Genomic DNA, 21,218 nt, shown 5'->3' with positions numbered 1-21,218 from the left:
TTTAGGCTGGAGCAGGAAATACATAACATGAGCCTGGAGTATCTTATGGTAAAGAAGCACTCAAAACAACACACTAAGTTGATGGGGGTACGTCAAAGGGGAATCAGGAGCCAACCTAGTGAGCTCTCAATGGCCAAAGATGGAAAAAGTTGAGAAAGAAAATAAAGAAGTATTGGGTTGGAACCCAAAGTATAAAATAAGTATCCTTGAGTCCATACTGCCATTAAGGACTGAATGAATGAATGAATGAACAAGTAAGTAAATAAATGGAGAAGAGAAAAATTCTCCATGCAGAAGAATTCCAAATAATTTATATAAATACTGCACCCTCAAGGAGGTAGAGCATAACTCATCACTCCTTAAGTATGGGTTACATGTAGTGACTTTCTTCCAAAGAATATGGTATGCCAAGGGGGGGGGGACCAGGGAGAGCTAATTTTACAGTGGAGAAACCTGACAGATATTATCTCAGCCAAGTGATCAAGGTCAGCATCAACAGTGATAAGTCGTGTTGCTAGTATTAACCTCTGATATGACGTGATGGAAATGGTATTTTATCTCTGTGGTCTTCCTCCCCCAAAACGTACTTCCTCAGTCTAATCATGAGTAAAACATAAGACAGATCCCAACTGAGGGAAAAATCTTCAAAACACCTGACCAGTAATCCTCCAAACTGTCAAGGTCATCAACAACAAAGACCGTCTGAGAAAGCCACAGCCAAGAGAAGCCTGAGGAGATATGACAACTAAATGTAATATATCCTGGATGGGATCCTGGAACAGAAAGAAGGACTTTAAAGGAAAAACAGGAAATCTGAATAAGGTATGTATGGACTTCAGTTAATCATACTGAACTAATAAAGGTTCATCAATTGTGACAAATGTAGCATACTAATATAAGATGTTAACAATGGGGAAACTGAGTGGGGGTATACAGGAACTCTCTGTACTGTCTTCTCAATAATTTTGTAAATCTAAAACTGTTATAAAATAAATAAAGTTTGTTTAAAAAAAATGGTACTCTTTTCCCAATTCATATATATACAACATTAATGGACAGATTTTTCTTCCATCCATTTTTACTAAAATTCTGATGCATCCACTCTTGCAGAGATTGTAGAGTAAGCCAATTAGAAACAAAGGTTACGGAGTAAGAGATTTTGTTTCTGCGTCTTATTAGCGGTGTGAATTTGGAAAAGTTGCTTTACCTTCTGAGCCTAAGTTCTCTCATCAATCAAATGGGGCTCAGAACACCAACTTCCTAGGTGTTTTGTAGGAATTAAATATCATAATTTATGTCAGGCACTTAACACAGAGTCTGCCACAGAAGTAAGCTCTATAAATTGTTGCTGTCATTAGCTAGCTAGCATGTATTAGTTGGCAAAATGAATACCCAGGTGGTAAATAGACTCAGGTATGGACTGAGCCCTCTGTCATGGATGAATGATATGGTCTTAAAGCTTAACCCATCAAGCAACAACGCCAGCTCCAGAAAATTACTCAATCAGTTATTTACTCCAGGACCAAGTAGTATATTCCAACAAACATGAAGTCCTTCAGGTGGGAGAGATTTGGGAGTTTCTTCTCTAATTCATTCAATCTGACTCCTGGACTCAGCCAACTAGAGACACATGGGCTCTCTAGTCCCTGGGGCCAACCCTGCAGAAGGTGCCATCTATCCATAGCCCTGCTGTGGTGGTTTGAAGCTGTACGTACCCCAGAAAAACGTGTTCTTAAATTTTATCCATTCCCATGGGTGTGAAGCCACTGTAAAAGGGACTTTTTGATGGGGTTACTTCAGTTGAGGTGTGTCCCACCTCGCTCAGGATGGATCTTAAACCTATTACTGGAGTCCTTTATAAGAGGATGAAATTCAGACATCAAGAGAGAGAAAGGCACAGAAGGAAGAAGCTGGAATCAACAAAACCCAGAAGAGAAGGGAGAGACCAAAAGGTGCTGCCATGTGTCTTGCCACGTGGCAGAGGAGCCAAGGATCACCAGCAGCCAGCCCCAGAATGCCACAGTCTTCAGGAAGAAATCATCACATTGATGATGCCTTGATTTGGACTTTTTATTAACCTCAAAACCATATGTTAATAAATTCCCACTGTTTAAGCCAACCCATTTCATGGTATTTGCTTGAACAGCCTAGGAAACTAAAACACCTGCCCTTATACCTTACTTGCGCTGCTTTTCCCTTTGCTCCTTTACCCCCATTCTCTCCCCAAATCCCCTCTGGGCCTCCCCTTTGACATAGATGGGGCAGGCATTCTCTGCTTTATCTCTACTCTCAAATCCTGAGAATGAAGGAGAAAATGGAGAAGACTAAAACACAATCAAGATGATTAACTTCTGCTAGCAAATCTCCTTCCTAAATGTTATTACAATTAAAGGGTATCCGTGACCACCTGCACCTTGATTCTTGTGGCATAAGGTATCCTACCACCAGACCTCATTAAGGACCAGACTCCAGGGAAGGGGGTGAGGACAGGTGCAAGAAGGAGGGAGAAAAATCCTTCACAGTACATGTCATTTCCTAAAAATATTTTATATATACTTTTTTGAGGAAATTATAAAATTTCCTATTAATAAAACTGGTCCTGGTTTTTATAATAAATGTAAAATGGATCATTATTCCATAATGTTCCCAGAACTGACTTCCAGACCACAGAACAAGTGTGAAAACTACTTCCTGGGAGTAAACGTCATCAGGCTGGCTTAACGTTCATATGGAATAGAAGCCATGTGTCCTGGGCTTTCTGACCCTTTAAATGTTTTCTGATCTTGTGGAATCAAGTCAGCTTGATACTTCCTACAGTTATACACCTACTGTCATTTTATCCCAGAGTCATTGTCAGCTGGTTCCAGGAAATGAACTCTTAATCCTCTCCCTTAAGAAGCTAGTGGTCTCTGTTAGGCAATCAAATTAAATGATTTTCAGGAACAGGAGGAATTGGCCATTATGAAACATATTTTCTGACCATCATCAGCCCATATTTATTCATCTACTTGACCAGTCCAAAGTTGATAGGAATTAAAAAAAAAAAAAAACAAAAAACTGCCTCACCTCTAAGCAAATGAATGATGTTAGCTGTACAGGAAACTCAAGGGCACTTACACACACCACCTAACACCCCAACACTGAGTTAGGTCTTGTGATTCATTGACAGGAAGGAAGGAAGCAGGAGACACATCCAAGGCTAACTACTTGACAAGGGAAAGCACCAAGAGAACCAGAAGACTGAATCCCCAAAAGGAAACAGGACATAGAAGAAGGACAGGCCACTTAACTCTGAAACCACTGTTAAATGCCCTCTGGAGACTTCTAAGGGCAAAGACCACACAGGAGGAATAGTCTCTCCTAGGACCATTCTGAAAGACAGTTTTCTCTAACAGTAATAATACTATATAGTATGACTTATATCTATTACCTAATTACACATTAAATTTATTTATTTGGTTTATTAAATGCTTTCTCGATACCAAGAACTCTGCTGCCAACTTTTCATGCATTAGCTCATTTAACCCTAACAACAACCCATTGAGGTCCATATTGCTATTCCCAGGGGAGCAGACGTGTGGGACACACTGCCTAGGGAGTCCCCAGAGAAAAGATTCCATGTCAGGGAACCCCAGGCTCACAGGGGCAGTTCAAGGGGAAGAGGCCTGTGTCGGGGTGAGCCCAACCCAGAGACTTTGCCCTAACTATCCTCTTACCCCTTCACCAGGAGCCTGGATCAGCAGAGCTGGATCCAGACACACGAGACCCAAGGCTAACCACGGGGCACCCTCAACACTGTGTTCTTTTTTTGGTGGGGATGGGAGTGACCAATTTGTTTAACACATCTCTGAGAGGGAGCCCTCAAAAACTTTAATATCTGAGACAGAATTCCATTTTTTTTAAAATTATCTATTTTGAAATAAGTTCAGACTTACAGGAAAGTTGGAAAAATAATACAAAAACAATACATAGGACTCCAGCATGCCCCTCCACCCAGACTTAGCAACTATTAGTATTTTGCCACATTTGTTATATCAAGCCAGAGTTCCATTTTAAAATACATCAACTAGTATATTAATAACCCATCTTATCTGGCTCTTCCACTTAAGTGCTTTTCTTATATTTAGTTCCCAGCTATGCTGCACACTTTGTTTTCCTCATACTCCATTCAAAATTCCCCATCCTATGTCCCTTCTTTAAGAGCCATAGTCTCTGTTGAGGAAATGATAAATTAATCAAGTATGCTAAAGAGAAATGCATCTCCCTCCTAATTATTAATTTTGCAAATTATAAAACCTTTGTGGGGACAAGGTCTTAATGCAAAGATTCATGTCAAAGGAGGTGAAGATTCTGGCAGAGCAGAGGTTGACTGAGGAGAAGAAAAGGTTATCTTACTTCTGAATTTGTATAGCACATTCCGCGCGTCAAACAAACAACTTGCGTTCTTTTCTCTGAATTCATCAATGCCTGACCAGTTATTTATAGCAGGCAGGGCAGGTGAGGAACCAGAGAAAATGCTCTCAGTAGAGTCAAATAGCTAATGATGGAAATAGACCGTGGAGCCCCTCACATGAAGTGGGAGGATGTTCCAGTTGCCGGCAGAGCCCACCACGCAGGATTTGCCATTTGCCGTATCATCCGGGAAGAGACTGAGCAGAGAAGGACTGGGATTTGCAGGAAGTTTCAGGGCATCGGGAGAGGGGTCGTGAAAGAACAGGGCTGTGGGGCAGGCGGGAGACAAGGTCAGTTCCCAGGGCAGATGACAAGCTAGAGCAATTCCGGTCCCTAGTGGGTGGGGGTCCAGACCAGGTTGGGAGTTTCGTTACCGAAGCGGGGCACAATGCCGGACGGAAAGCGTGAGCCCCAGAGTGGAAGCAAGACCTACAGAAGAGGCACAGCTGGTTAAATCCCCGCGTTCATGCCAGGCTAGGTCTGCAACCAGGGGCAGGACAGAACTGAATTCCTTTTGGGGATTTGGAGCCCTCAGCTGAGGGGAGAAAAAACGATGCAGAGGCTAATAAGGCGGGGCCTGGTACCCCTTATCTTACACTGCATCTGTTATATTAGAAGCCAAGTTATTAACTACATGGAAAACTTGTCTTAAAACAGAACCGTCAATTTCTCACTGAAAGGACGAAAAGTTTTTATTCTACCTCTTCCTTCGTCTCATTTATGCTCTGAATTAATTTTGTGTTATTTCTTTGTTTTCCCAGCAACTTGGAATACAATAGCCAGTGTGCAATCTTCGTTTTCCTTCTGTTGTTTAAGACTCCCTAATAGGAATCTGTTTTCTTCCTGATACACAAAATTTAGTTAACTTAGGTCCTTCAAAGCAAAAATCATGCCCCCTACATAATGAAGCTCTGATGTGTCTGAAATACTTCCAAACTATGACTTATCTGGGGACACTGCAGATCATAAAATGTCTAAAATTAAAGATGTCAGAAGGTAAACATAAACAGATTCCCTTCCTTCTTTTCACTGGGCAGAAACTCATTCCGCATTCACCGTGCCCAGTAGCTAAGGCTTTCCCAGCCCAACTCTTACCACACAGTAGGTTCCTTAATAGCAGGAACTGGTGGTCTCACAGTTTCAGAGGCTAGAAAGCTTGCTTGCTCCCCAGGAGGTATCTTCCAGCTGGCAGGGAAACCTAGCAGTTCTTCGGCTTTTCCATCACGTGGCGATGCACACGACGACGTCTTCTTTCTCTTCCGGGTTCCTGCTGACTTCCTGTTTCGGCGCCTCCCTAATTGCTTTCTTTTTATAAGGCTTCCAGTGATAGGATTAAGGCATATTCCAATTCATTTAGGCCACAACTTAACTAAAATAACATTCTCAAGAGATTCTATTTACAATGTTCACTCCCACAGGAATGTGGTTAAAATTAAGAACTGTTTTTTCTGGGGTATGTAAAAATCAGAGATGGGATATTCCAGGCACGGCATGGAGGCTGGGCGGGTTCCCCATTACCGGGGGCGCTGCCCCTCTCAATTTTTGGAAATACAGCTGTCCCAAGGATAGGCTACTCCTACTCCCTTTCAGCCTCCTAGTGCTCCCACTTTGGGAAAATGCAGGGATCTAGACTTTGAAATATCAAAAGCCCCTTAACTCTTCTTTGGGACAGGGGAAGTCTATCAGTGCCTAAAGCCCAGGCCAACCTGTTGAGAAGGGTTGAAATAACTGCCTCTCATCCTTTCCTGATGAGATTATTGTCAAGGACACACAAGAGCTAATTTGCAAACAGATTCTCCTGCAAATTTAATGATGAAGTTCCCAGTGACTTAAATTTTCTTTATACTTTTATGTATTTTCCAGTTCTCTACAATGATTATGCATTCATCTCGTAAATCAGAATGGAGAAAGAAAAAAAAAGCATGGTTAAAGCATCACCATCACCTCCCTTGGGAACCCTCCAGGAGCTTCAGCCTGTGCAAGATCCTCTCCTCTGGACCCGGGAAGGCTTCGCTCTGTCACAGCCCTGATCATTCCACATGGTCAGCCCCACTCTTTCTTCTCCCCTATCTCCATGTGCCCACCGCTGAGCTCAGTGACCAGCACACAGTAGGACCCAATATTTAGGTTTATTGGATAAATTAATGTCAATAAACAAGTCAGTGAATGGCTGAGGCCTGATATTACTATGAAATTCTAAACTTTAAAATTCTTCCTAGTCATATTTGACTCTGTATCTATTAGGACAGGGTTCCATTAAGATCAGTACGATTCTCCAAAGTTCAAGAAATCGTGGTAAACTTTGAAATCTGTCAAATCCATTGAAAGATAAATCCCAAATTTGTTTCAAATATCTTTCTATCCCAGATCCAAATTCCTTGCTATTTATTCAATTAATTAATTAATCTTTGAAATGTACTCAAGAGTATAATAACATTGGGCTATATGAAGTGTAGCTGAGAAAGTTCCAATTTGTCTCCACCTACTGTTTAAAAATAACAGCCACCCTCACAGCCAGGTTCCACTTGCACAATCTGTTCTTCTGGGTTGTGTCTTAGAAGAAACTTCCTGGTTCAACTCCAGATCAGCAAGCAGGGGTGTGGTTGGGGGGCAGGACCTGGAGAACTGATGATCATCCTAAATACTTAGCTCATTTCTTCACTGTGATTTTCAGGGTCCATCTTTGACCACTTCCCACTGTTACCCAAGGCTTGCCTAGTTTTTAGACTTGATGAAGGCTATTTAAAGTTGGAATGATTGGGTTTGGATTTCTATAAGGCCAGAATGAAGTGGCCCAGGGTTCACTCTCTACTTAAACTCTACATGGAGAACGAGACCCAGCATCCTGATCAGGGACCTATAGCCGGGAACAGCAAAAATGCAAAGGGAGACTTGTAAAGGGGGAATGTGTGCCTTTCTGTTTTCGGAAACATGCTGACATAGGGAAAGCTTCTGTTTTTCTGCAGAAATGTTGCCTTCAGTGGACAAAATTCAGCCACAATCAAGCTAATTGAATGCACAAATGTAATATTTTTCCAGGGCACCTCCAATTTAATGCTTGATGAAATCGCGTCTTTCGCATATATTTACAAAAGCTTTTCTTCATCCAGAAATGTCTGTTAAAATTGCTTATAGATGCTGAGATAGCAAATCACTCTTCTAATGTAATGAGATAAGTCATCTCTATAAACTTTGCTTGCTCAAATGTACTCACATAAAGGAAATCAGGCTACAGGCTTTTTTCAATAAATAGAATGACCAACTAGAACTTGATGGCTATAGCATGTTCTGCCTCATTGCTGAGGGATGTTTAAAATTGCTCCCTCTCTCTTTCACATTGGAATTTTCATTTTGGTAGTTGATGAAAAAAGGAGGTCAAATAAACTGATGTGGATAAGAAGCCAAAGCCATTTGTCAGAACATAGGGGGAGGCTCAGAGACTGGAGTCATTTAAAGACTAAAAATTGATTTAAAAGATTTCTGTCCTCAAATCATTTTTCTTGCTAAATGTAGTCACGTTGTGAACCTGGTTTTCCCTGCTTTAGTTTTCTTTACTAATAATTTACACCATAGGAACTTCATATACCAGGGAAGATTCATATACAGTCATCTGTGCATAGACCAGTAAAATGAGTCCTGAGATAAGGAGTCCATGGAAAAGTTGGGCCTTTAGAGGTCATCCGTTTCAAAGTGAGACTGGTCTCTGGCTTTTTAATTTGGAAGCCAATTCACACACGCATAGTCAGGGTGTAGATGCCATATAAGGTCATCATGTATGGTTGCTAAACTTGTGCACTGCACAACTCCTGGGGAAGATACCACTCACATAGACTACAATGTGAAGGGCACCCTCTGGAATTGTGCAACGTGATGGCCCTGCCCAGCACCACCACCTGGGTCTGGGGGAAAAAAAAGTCATGCTCTTGTTCACAGTGTCAGAGTTTGTGGTGGTATGAAGTTGTCATGTACCCCAGAAAAACGTGTTCTTAAAATTAATCCATTCCTGTTGGGGGTGAACCCATTGCAAGTAGGACCTTTTGATAAGGCTACTTCAGTTAAGGTGTGACCCACCTCAATCCTTATGGAAATTCTTAATCCTCTTACTGGAGTTCTTTATAGGAGAATGAAATTTGGACACACAGAAAGAAAACCACAGAAGCAAGAAGCTGAAATCAACAAAACCCGGAAGAGAAGGGAGAGATCAGCAGGCGCCGCCACGTGCCTTGCCACATGGCAGAGGAGCCAAGGATCAATGGCAGCCAGTCTTTGGGAAGAAAGCGTCACCTTTATGATGCCTTGATCTGGACATTTTCCCAACCTCAAAACTGTAAGCTAATAAATTCCCATTGTTTAAGCCAAACCATTTCATGGTATTTGCTGGAGCAGTCTAAGAGACTAAAACAGAGTGCAATAAACTTCAATGGCTACACTGTGTGCACTGCCTCTCACTCCTTAAAGAATCAAACCAAAGTTCTCACTCTGTTATCAGCTCAAAATGCTCAACTGCCTGGTGCTCCTTTTGTTTCCTCTGCAAAGAAAAATTATTTGGAGGAATAGTCAAATCTCCAGATGGTTCTTTTTACTTCATGAAATAGTTTGGGCAGCCTCACTGAAGAGGACAGGCTGGAATCCAGAAGAAAATGAGACCAAATTCCAGTAGCCCCTTCTGTCAGTTTTGGAACACTAGAAAACCATTATCCCACTATACAGGGCAGAGACAGCAAGCAGAGCTTGCCAGTTTGCCTTTTGGATTTTGTCATGCCTGCCCGAGGGCCAGACCAGCCAGACCAATGGCCAGGCTGTCCTGAGCACGGCAGGAGCAGAAGCCCCCCACATCCTTGCCATATAAGCAGCCTTGCTTTCTCCTTCTACCACATTCCCCTTTGCAGCCTGAAAGGTACTTTAAGAGTGGGAGGAAACAAAACCTAAACACTTCCTGATCTGAACAATTGCTCCCGACAGCCATTGCACAGCCCTATCAAGACTTGAGTCCATCACAATAATTTGGGTTAAAAAGAAAGTTCCTGCTTCTTATGCTTTTCCTTAAACTCTGCCCCAAATACATTGATAAGCATATTTTGGAATTTGGGGAATCAATTCTTACATGCAGATAAAACAGTTTTTCCATAACCTGCATTTTTTTATTAGAGAAAGTGTGAGTTTGCAGAACAATCATGCATAAAATACAGGATTCACTTATACCACCCTATTATTAACACCTTGCATTGGTGTGGAACATTATTACCTGCATCTTAAAGAATATCCCAGTGATGTAATAGGTACTGTATGGGCCACCAGTGATTCAAGAGCAAGGCTCCATCTAAGTTTCCATCTAAAGTTTGCCAGAGCGTCCAAAGTGGGGTGGGAGTTTTCCATTTCTCCAGACTCCAGATTTTGGGCTAACAAGTCAATTTCACACATTCATATTTACATTACCTGTTTCATTCCTGAGGATTACTGGGTTTCCCTAAGTCAGCCAGGTGTCCTTTGCCAGTCTTACATGGATGAGAATTAGCAGTTGACACGGCATCCCTTGATGAGGTGGAAATGTAGTGTGTTTGGGAACAGTCATCAACTGCCCCTTACTCCTAGCCCTACACCCTGTCTAGGGAAAGCACTGTCATAAGCAAGAAGGCCCCAGCGTCCTGGTCCAATAGCCTATGAACAGCACTTTTGCATTATATAGATATATAAATACATGCATGTTTATTTTGCAGAGTCTGTCCATGAAAGGATGTTATTAGAAACCAGTGGACTCTGGGGAATGACCCTGGGTGGTTGGGGAAAGGAGAGGGGGTGGACATAATCTTCATTGTAGGTCTTTGTACCTTTTCAAATGTGTACTGTTTACATGAATTACCCTTTATTCCTTATCAGAACTGTAAGAATCTGCTTGGAGAGTTTCCTCCCAACTGTGAAACTTCACCTGAATTTTAGAGCGCAGATCTCCTTGGTGGCATCTTCCTCAAACCCCCAAAGCAATCACTTTCCTTTCTGTGTCCCCACAACTACTTTTTAGACATCTTTTATAAACATGCTAAGGCCTGATTCATGGACAGAGTACTTGAAGTTGGGCCAGAATGGCATTTATTTCTGAAAGCCTAAAGGCTTATAGAAATATTTTCAATATTTGCTAACCAGAATCCACCACTCCAGCCCATGCCCACTATTCCCAGTTTGACGACACCATTGATGCTTATTTCCACCTAATTTACTTACCTATAGAAAGATGAGCAGATGAGGGGTCACTCTGGGATGTTCTTTTTCCCCACAAGTACTATCATACCCTGGGCATCTAGCATTGCCCAACAGAATGTTCCGTGCTGATGGAAATGTTCTCTACCTGAACTGTCCAATACGCTATGCTAACCACATAAGGGCACTGAGTACTTGAAATATGGATCATGTGACTGAGGAACTATATTTTTATTTATATTCATTATGAATTCATTTCAATTTAAACAGCCACATTTGGACAGTGGCTACTGTATGAGACAGCTAAGTTCTAGAGCTTTCTTCCTCTAGGACAACCATTACCTGAACAATAACAACCCTTATAAGCATGTTTAATTTAAAACTATTAAATTGAAAGTAAGGCCAACAAAGAACTTGTTTCTAAAGTAAAAATTCAGTTTATTCATCTGTTTATGACACAGTACACAAGAGGCTAAGTGTTTCACATCATAGATTTCACTTCCAACTCCTTGGAATGTTCATTCTTTGGCTAAAAGGATAGACTCGGCGGAAAGCCAGGCAACATTTAGGCCACTAAAATAAGGTAGGGGGACCAATGCTGACATCATCCTCACTGGGATGAGTATAAGAGGCTATTAGCTGCAAGCTGATTTTCTAGAACTCTTAGCTGGAAGCATAGGGGACACCGCGTCTGGATGCTCGTGCCATTTCGGGCTTCAGTCGTCTCCGCCACACAGGTACAGCAGCGCTTTCTGGTAGTCGCCCTTGGTGTCTTGCTACAAATGGCCAAGGAAAAAAAGAAAGGAGATATCAAGAAAAAGACCCAAACTCTACAGTGACACACAAACAAGCCCCACCCACAGCAGAGCCACTCCTACTCTGGAGCATAATGAAGACTCTGCAGGTAGAGGCCAGGAGGCTGCCCCCCAACCCTCACTGGGTCACTGCGTGAGTGAGGTCAGAGGAGGACGTGTCCTGGGAGATTTTCAAGTCACATCATACCACAAAGGTGGAGAAAAGGCAAGGTCCAGAGGATTCAAGTGGCCAAGACTGCCCTGCTCCCTCTAAATGCAGTGATGTCCTGCAAATGGCGTCACTTTCTCCCTCACCCTGACCCTTCCAGAGAGGACAGCGGTACTTTCTCGCCTCACTGTGCATGGATTCCAAAGGTCACACAGAAATAAGCCGGTGAGGAAACAGTTACTAAGAGTCTAACTGGTCCCTAAACATTAACATATGCTCTAATAAACCTGGGTATACCAAACCCACCTAATTTCATCCTTGGTAGCTACTGACATGCCTTTGGAACTTTCAAGATCTCACAGAAAGGGGCATTACTGAGCTCCTCTGAATTATACACAGAGGTACCAAGGCAGAACTAGAATGCAATTACTCCCTCCTTATATATGCATGTCCTGTCTCTGCAAAGTGGACAGAAGTTAAATTGATGAGTAACTGAGTAAGTAAAAGTTGCCAGGCCTGTTATAGATTATTTTTCAAGAAATAGAAATATAATAAAATGTAAAATTTAATTTATCTTCAAATTCTCCTTGGGGTGTCAACAAGGTTTGCAGAATCATCATCATCATGAACACTGTTTATAATTGTAAAATAACAGATGTGAAAAATATAAAATATTTGCCTGATTTTATACAGATTTCCAGGACAAATCATAAAGGTTTTTTTTTTTCAAAATAAATCCTAGATATTTGATGACTGGCATCTCTCCCCCAAAGAATTAGAAAACAGAAAATCACCATTCACCATCACTCTGACAGGCCACCTCTCCGGGGATCCCAGGCCCTCTGGATGGCAGGGCATGGCCTACACAGAGGCTCAGGGCCTTACCTGGATGTAGTAGTACAGGGACTTGCCATACTTTCTCTTGAATTCAGACCTAATTTTCAACATGTCCACCTCGCTGCGGGAGACCATGATCCTAATCAGGACCTTGTCCCGAGTCCCCTTGCCCTGAAAGTCAAGTTGATGTTAGAGTTACAATTCCCTGAAAATATTGTCATAAAAAGAGAGTTTAGGTGCTATGAATGTCAGTATTACCCCATACAGGAAATGTTAAAAAAGCTGAAAAAGGAGATCAGGCTTCAATTAGAGATATGAACGAAATGGACTTGATTAGAACTAAGGTAAACCAGAATAAAGGGAAAAGGATGATATTGACTGTATTTTAAAACCTCAACTTCTGTGTAAGACCAAAGGAAGAGATGTTTATTTGGTATACAATCTATATTTTCTGTAGCATGCTATATAATTTAACTTGTATGGTTAGTTTATTCAAACACTATAATTACATGGAATCTTGAATAGCGAGTGAGATCTGGTTGGTTTATAGGTTAGCGTGAAACCCTGATACATCCCCAAGTAATTTGGGCAGAGAATAAAAAGTATGTACAAAGCCCCCTTGAGGGACTGGGGGAAAATATAGAAACATTAATCTTCCCCACCTGGGAATTCCTGATATTCTTGCAAGCACTGGGGACTACCAGTTTAGTAGCCCAAGACCTCGATCTTGGGGCTTGCCTTTATGAAGCTTGTTACTGCAAAGGAGAGGCTAAGCCTACTTATAATTGTACCTGAGAGTCACCACCCAAAGAGCCTCTTTTGTTGCTCAGATGCAGCCTCTCTCTCTAAGCCAACTTGGCAGGTGAACTCACTGCCCTCCCCACTACATGGGACATGACTCCAGGGGTATAAATCTCCCTGGCAACATGGAAAATGACTCCTGGGGATGAGCCTGGACCCAGCATCATGGATTGACAAAGCCTTCCTGACCAAAAGGGAAAAGAGAAATTAAACAAAATAAAGTTTCAGTGGCTGAGAGATCTCAAATGGAGTCGGGAGGTCACTATGGAGGTTATTCTTATGCATTATATAGATATCCCTTTTTAGTTTTTAGTGTACTAGAATAGCTAGAAGGAAATACCTGAAACTGTTAAACTACAATCCAGTAAACTTGATTCCTGAAGACAGCTGTATAACTATATAGCTTATATGGTGTGACTACTTGATTACGAAAACCTTGTGGCTCACACTCCCTTTATCCAGTGTATGGACAAATGAGTAAAAAAAGGGAGACAAAAAGTAAATGAATAACAGGGGGGGAAAAGGAATATGAGATATTTTGGGTGTTCTTTTTTACTCTTATTTTTATTCTTATTCTTATTTTTTGGAGTAATGAAAATGTTCAAAAAATTGATTGTGGTGATGAATACACAACTGTGTGATGATACGGTGAACAACTGATTGTACACTTTGGATGATTGTATGGTATGTGAATATATGTCAATAAAATTGCATTAAAAAAAGAGAGTCTAGTAAATGTTTTCTCACACATGGAACTGATCTGGGTTCTGGATGCTGCCCTTTTAGAGACTGCAAAGATAACAGTGATGTGATTTCCTTAAGAAAATGAGCATCTTAGAATTCTAAACATACCAATAAACATACTGAGCAATAAACATACCTACTACTGCAAGGCTCAGTTCAAGGAAGTCTGGGAGTTTACATATATACCAAAAGCAGAAAGGGCATGCCAGGGTGGAACATACTGGTTTGAATCTGTTATGTACCCCATAAAAGACTATATTCTTTTAATCCACTCTTGTGGGGGCAGACCTATTGTGTGTGGGATCTTTTGAGTAGGTTGTTTCCATGGAGATGTGACCATGCCCATTCAAGGTGGGTCTTAATTAGATCACTGGAGTCCTTAAGAGAGCTCAGGGAGAGAGCTCGGAGTCAGCACAGACCCAGACCTTGGAGAAGCTGAGAGAGACATTTTGGAGAGAAGCTAAGAAATGTAATCCAGAGTTTGTCCCCGGGAGAAGCAAGCAAGGACCCACAGGAGCTGAGACAGAAGCCCAGAGACATTTTGGGGAAAGCCACTGAAACCAGAAGCTAAACCTGGGAAAGCAGGTTCAGCAGAGCCAGGCATGTGCCTTCCCATGTGACAGACGAACCCCAGATGCCATTGGTCTTTCCTCGGAGAAGGTATATACCTTTTGATGCCTTAATTTGGACATTTTCATGGCCTTACAAATATGAGTTTGTGAACTAATAAACCCCAATTGTAAAAGCAAAAACAAACAAACAAAGGACATGCCAGCATTTTTTTATCATGGCTCTATGCCGTTTTGAAGAGTATGAGCAGTAAGGACCACTGAGTTTACCCCGAGAACCTCAGACCAGAGGCCCCAGGAAGGGGTGATGTTTGACATGGAACCTGATAAGAGATTGGAGAGAAGTGGGGTAACAAGGGGAGGTGATCCTGGAGAAGTAAAAAACACATAGAAAGCCAGAAAGCGTAAGTCACATTTGAGGGGTGGAAAATGGGATTGGGTTTATGGGAAGAGATGGTTAACTGAAGGGAGATAAATCAAGAACACTTAATTGGGAACCAACTGTACAGGGATTTGAATTCTGAGTCAAGGAATTTAAACTTGCGAAGCAGAGCTGTAAGGCTGGCATTGGAGTGAGACAAACCCAGGTTCAAATCTGGCCATGCAATCACAGTAAGCTGAGGCTTTCTGAGCTCCACGCTCCTTATATATAAAGAAGATAATAATAACTGTTCATAGGTTTTTTGTTATGATTTAAGGGGATTTCATGTGCAAAGTAGCACAGTATCTATTACATAGTGGTTGCTTAATAATTTTTCCCTTCCTTGCTTATCTTTATACTGGGGATAACAGGAAATCACTGAGAAATCTGAGCAGGAATCTGATATGATTATCATCTAGCATTTTCTCTCTTCTGTGGTACTCCATTTTCTACCTGCACACAAATGGGTTCAAGTCATTGAAAGAAGTAGATGATCTATTTGTGGTTTTCTCACCTGGCAAATGCCATGACAGCTGACTGGCAGACTACTGAATCTAAACAGTGGGGTCCCCTCCTCCATCTACTAGAAATACTTTCTGAAACTTCACAGGAGAGTTAGTTAGGGACACAGAAAAGAAAAGCCATCCTTACCTTCATGGAGTCATACAGCCGATCAGCAAAATACAGAGGCTTGTTCTGAATACACTGAACTGTGGAGAGAAGGAAAGGGGGTCAGAGGTGCTGCCACTCCTCTATTCTCCACCAATGGGACGTGATGCCCTGACTCCGGAAATGACCAGACACAACAGAAATGAGAAAGGCTGAGGGAAAACCAGAAATCCTCTGAAATCCTAAGCTGCACTGTGGCTTTAAACCAAGGAACTCTGAGAGCTACAGAAACCCAAGTAGATATGGAGTTTCACCAACCAATAGAATCCTTTCTTCTCTTGACTCTGTTCTACCGGGTTAAGCTCTTGTTTAGTTTAAAATCCTCAAATGTATACAGTTAAGATTATAAAACTACCCAAATCATGTATGGAAGCCACACCTCCCAAACACACTTGAATTAATAGGATGGCCATTTACTTCTTCAGCTTCAGCACTACTTACTGAAAGCTGATTTCCACCAGGGATGGGTGGGTCACACTTGCTTACCCAGGTTCAGGAAAGCGTTTTCCAGGTCACCTTTGACCTCCTTCTTGATGCTCTCCAACATGTCATAAGGGCTATAACTCTTGTACCTTTCAAATACTAAAGAAAAACAATGAATAGGTAGAATAACAGAGCCACTAGTCAAAGCCATCAATGATCACTCACACAGTTATGCACCATGACAAAAAAAAAAAAATGAGTAAGAGTAGAGCATCTAAAGGGTCAGGGGCTGTCACAGTGGACCAGAGTTGACCTTCTGCCAGTTTGCCCTGGAACACCCATGCAGTGCCTCCTAAGAGGTCATGGATCTGTCCTGAATGGCATCTCCTAGGCTATGTGTTTTGACCATCACCTCTTAGTGAAACCCATTCTATCTAGAATCCATGAGAAATGGGACCTGACACCCAGGAAAGTTCACCTCCGCAACAAATGTGGTGAGATGAAACATTCCTCACACAAGAAGGGGCAGCAAGCTAAGAACATGGAACATGGGAAATATTCTGGGGTGAGAAGGGTTGAGAGAGAACATCGCCAATGGACTCAGAGAATGCAAATAGGTGAGCCCATGGGAGTGCTACGTGGAGAGTGAACCCTGTTCTGGAAGACCTGGGCCCTGTCCCAGACAAGGGGTCTCCTCAGGCAGCACCTACCTTTCTGGAGGTGACACACACTCCGCTCAGTCATGATGCTGATCCACTTGGGGACATCAGTTCCTTTCCTCTTCACTCCAGCATCGTAGAGATCCTATGAGCGGAGCCAATCAGGAAAGTTAATTACATGATCCAGGGCAGGGTCATAAAAAATTTCATGTAAAAAACAAAAAACCACACATTCAAAATGCCAAATGAAAGAGGATGACTGTACTGCAGATATGGCCAAAAATGTACTATTGAGGTCCCAAGTCTTGATCACAAGCAGTCTTTCTTAGGCACAGATAGATAAAACTGTAGATTGTTCATGAGGTGGGTGCTGTACAAATCTCCCTCCTTGAACGTGAAAGGAAGGACCAAGAGCTTCTATTCACATAAAAAAAGGACAAATAAATGTTCATTAGAACATCTGGCTCTCCTCCCTTCTGGCACTTTCAGTAGCAGATAAGCTAGAGGTTGTCTATTGAAGACAGTTATACCCACACCTCTTAGGGACTCTAGAAATAATGGAGCTGCAACAGGAGCCAGTCCAATCTCATTTTCTATTTCTGGAAAATTTAGGAGCTACAAGTAAGGCTAAGAATGAGAGGGAGGAAAGAATGGAAAGGTAGATAACCCACTCAGTGACTCTCTCCTATCTGGGAGCAGCAAAACCCAACTTTCTTTATTTAAAACCCTTCTCTACCTTCTGCTAAAAGCGCTGCGTAAAATATACTGAATTTTAAAACTGAAATGAATTCAAATTTATTTTTTTTCTGACTCTTATGAAATGTTTTGAGATAAATATTGACCTTCTAGGAAAGGAATATAGATCACAGCAGTTTGAATCAGCTTAACAAACAGTTCTCAGTCATGACGGGACTACAACCTATAAAAGTTCTATTTAGCCAAAAGAAGGAAGGGGCCCTGTCTCCCTCCTTTTCCCCCACGGAGGACCAATAAGCCTTTCGTCTGTTTAAAATATGTCCACCAATTCTTTCACATTACTCCCTTCTAAAGGTGGAGGCTAATTCCTCTCCCATAAAGTGTGGGCTGGACTAAGTGACTCACTTCTATTGAATAGAACATGGCAGACATGACGATGTGTGACCTCAGAGTTCAGGTCATGCAAGTCACCATGGCTCCCTTCTTGCTTTCTCTCTTGGATCACTCACTCTAGGGAAAGTGAGCTACCATGTTGCATCCCATAGAGACACAGCCATGTAGGTGCGCCATCTGGGAAGCCTTCAGATGACAGCAGTCTGGCCAACATTTTGTCTGCAAGCTCATAAAAGACACTGAGCCAGAACCACCCAGCCTAGACACTCCTGAGTTCCTCACCCACAGAACAGAGAGATAATAAATGTTTGTTGTTTTCACACCACTAATTTGTTATGCAGTAATAGATGCCTAATACACAGACTATCCAGACACTTACTAGAAAGCAGAATCCCAAACCAAGAGGCTTGGCACTTACCCGGGCATCTTGGTCAATCAGTTCATAATCAATGACAGAGCCATCCTCTGCTCGTCTACCCTACAGAACAAAAAAAAAAAAAAAAAAATTAAAAACATCGAATGTATTTCTTTGTGTACCTTAAAATGGAAAATATTATTCCTTCTCTAACTCATGTAAGCCATTATTTAATTTACTAAACAAACACCCACTTTAATTTTTTCTTCATTTTAAAATCTAGACAAGAAACAAGGAATGGTCAAATAGTTGAGACAGTGAAGTCGGGGGGTTGTGCCTCACCATCATCTACTTGCCTTCCCCTTGGCACCCAGCCCTGAGCTAAGCATCTTATAAATCCACCACCTAAAAGCTAAGAATATTTCATTCCTTCCCTCAGAGAGCTTATAATCCAGATAGAGAAATAAGCTTGGAACAAATAGTCAAATAATATGATAATCTATGGCACTAAGAAGAAGTGAAATGTAAAAGAAGGGAAAAAGCAGTATAAAAAAACAGTATAGTCAGCAAAGTCTTTGTGAATAATGGGGTGAGGCTCTAGCTGGGTCTTGAAAAGTGAACCAGAGAAGGTAGTAAAGAGGAGGGGGAGAAAGACATTCTACACAAGAGGAAGAGCACAGGTAGAGGCAGAGCATGCTCACAGGGGACGGGGTGCTTCCAGGTTGAAGCAGAGGTGAGCAGCAGAGAATCCTAGGAAAAAGATAAGTTAGGAATGGCCAGGGTACAAAGGACCTGTAAAGGCAGTTGAGAGTTTGGATCTGATGCAGCAGAAATGTGTTTTGATCAGGGGAGTGGAATGGTAAGAGTGGATTTTTAAAAGACCCGTCGATGGCAGTACCCTGGGTGGGTGGTAGATAGGAGATGACAGCCAGGGAGAATGGCATGGCAGTTGTTACAGTAATAGAGATGTGACTGGGCGAGGCTGCAGCACCCAATCAATCATTCATTTTCAGGGACCTGGAGAAAATACATTCTCTTCCCGCCCCTGGCACATAAGCATTAAATTGAACAATGACCAGAACTCAGACTTGGAGGGGAAATGCATTTCACCCGTATTAATGCGTTACCTTTAGCAAATGACTCCACCATGTCCCCCACCTCCAGGCAATGGACTTTATGGACAAATCCTCATAAAAAGTAACAGCAGGTGAAAGAAACAAGAGAGTCACTTCCCATTGGGTCCTGTGTGACCACAGATAAAAGCAAAGTGACCTTCCCTACGTCATGCAGCAAGGGCTGGCACACATAAATCCAGGCCAGGACTTGAGAGCTGCCTATTCCTCTCCTGGCCCCCAAAGTCCACTTGTCCATGAGGTTTCTCAGGATAAGAAATCCTACTATACAAAAATGGCAACACTGCAGTGACAGTGCAAACCCACTGTCAGAAACGCAGCTGAATTTCTGATGCAGGCACAGAGGATTTAGTTAATTCACTCCCCAATATAAAATGAGGTATGTGACTTGCCTTGGGAGGACGCAAGGGCAAAGGAATAAACTGAGAAACATACCTTTGCAAGGGCAACCATCAATTTGCGGAAGTCACCAGATGTGTCGGAAATAATGTCCTTCTCCAGGTCGGTCTTGTACACTTGGAAAACAATACATCTGGTTTTAGGCTTCCTGACTATGCAGCCAACCCCCTACCTATCACAATTACCCCACTCCCCGCTAAGACACCAAAAAGCAGAAAAGGCTGTGTCCCATGAGTGTAGACCTACTCCTTAACCCCAAACTGGGGGCAGATTCTCTAGTCGATTTTTGCCCTCATGATCTCAGCCTGTGTCATTACTAGTGACAATGGACAGACAAAGTGGGATCAAATCAGGGATCCTCAAGCTCACCTTTGATGGATGGCCTCTTTTATAGCTAAAATACTGGTTCCCAACCTTTTTAACTATGAAGACTCATTCTGAATATCAAAAATTTGGAGTGCTATACCACACACACACATACACACACACACACACCTGTGCTTTTATTATTCACCAAGTGAGAAAATGCACAATGGCAAAAGCTAGTAAGAATTAATACTTTTGAATGAATTTGTGTTTTTTAAATTCAAAATAGCATCTATATTCAATAGCATCTATATTCAAATGTGGTAACACGTATTCATGTGAGCCATATTATTTCTCCTACTGACAGTTTCTATACTTGTTACACATAAGTCTACACACCTCTTGCAATAATTCTTCCATGATCTACACTTCAGAGTTGGAAATCTTTTAAGCAGAGACTGGATGGCACTCAATAAAAGAAATTCATGTGGAATACCTTCTATTCTCCCCACCAAATCTTTTTTTTTTTTAATAAATTTTGTTTTCTCTCCTTTCCCTCCTATCTACCCTTTTGTAGAAGTTCTAGTGGAATATAATAATCAAATCCAGGCAATAACATTGTATGATTCCATTTATACAAAATCTCCAGGACAGGCAAATCCACAGCAGCAGCAAGCAGATTAATGTTGCCAGGAGTTGAGAGGAAGGGGTATGGGGAGTGGCTACATAATGGGTACAGGTTTCCTTTTGGGGTGATGAAAAAGTTCTGGAACTAGATAGTGGAAATAGTTGCATAACATTGTGAATGTACTTAGTTCCACTGAATTGTACACTTTAAAATGGTTAAAATGGTAAATTTTATATTTGGGTATTTTACCACAGTTAATTTTTAAAATCCAGGCAATGAGGGGGTAGAAGAGAAGGACTTGGGTCACAGTAACCTCCCTGAACAGTCAAGACAGAAGATGTCTTCTGCATATCCTGTTATGAACTCCAAGCCAGGGAAATCAGGCTGAGAGGATTCACCGAAGAAATAGGGCTACTCACTCTCCTTGTAGACTCTGTTGATTTCCTGCAGCTCCTGGTTGGTCCTTGAGCAGATGATCTCAATGAGGGAGTCCTCATCTGTCCCCAGACCCTGTGAATCAGCAGCATGGGAATCAGCAGGGAAGGTCCTCTTAACCGTTAGCCTATGTCTTGATC

The 21,218-nt window shown here is 41.9% G+C and overlaps 1 protein-coding gene across 1 annotated transcript in view; it reads right to left on the bottom strand.

Annotated features, from left to right (window-relative positions):
* Nucleotides 1–11,061: 11,061 nt before the first annotated feature.
* The window catches only part of ANXA2 (annexin A2), a 42,907-nt gene continuing 32,750 nt past the window's right edge, over nucleotides 11,062–21,218 (bottom strand). Inside the window, exons 6-13 of the mRNA XM_037833811.1 lie at nucleotides 21,063–21,153; nucleotides 19,746–19,825; nucleotides 18,241–18,300; nucleotides 16,785–16,878; nucleotides 16,138–16,233; nucleotides 15,634–15,692; nucleotides 12,496–12,618; nucleotides 11,062–11,423 (exon numbers count right to left, since the gene is read on the bottom strand). Coding sequence (XP_037689739.1) covers nucleotides 11,364–11,423; nucleotides 12,496–12,618; nucleotides 15,634–15,692; nucleotides 16,138–16,233; nucleotides 16,785–16,878; nucleotides 18,241–18,300; nucleotides 19,746–19,825; nucleotides 21,063–21,153 — 663 coding nt within the window. The 3' untranslated portion in view covers nucleotides 11,062–11,363. The remainder of the gene's footprint in view (nucleotides 11,424–12,495; nucleotides 12,619–15,633; nucleotides 15,693–16,137; nucleotides 16,234–16,784; nucleotides 16,879–18,240; nucleotides 18,301–19,745; nucleotides 19,826–21,062; nucleotides 21,154–21,218) is intronic.

Source organism: Choloepus didactylus, chromosome 4 (assembly GCF_015220235.1).
Source record: "Choloepus didactylus isolate mChoDid1 chromosome 4, mChoDid1.pri, whole genome shotgun sequence".
NCBI classification, from domain to species: Eukaryota; Metazoa; Chordata; class Mammalia; order Pilosa; family Megalonychidae; genus Choloepus; species Choloepus didactylus.
The sequence above is the reverse complement of the archived record's forward strand: the minus strand, read 5'-3'. Positions and strand labels throughout refer to the sequence as shown.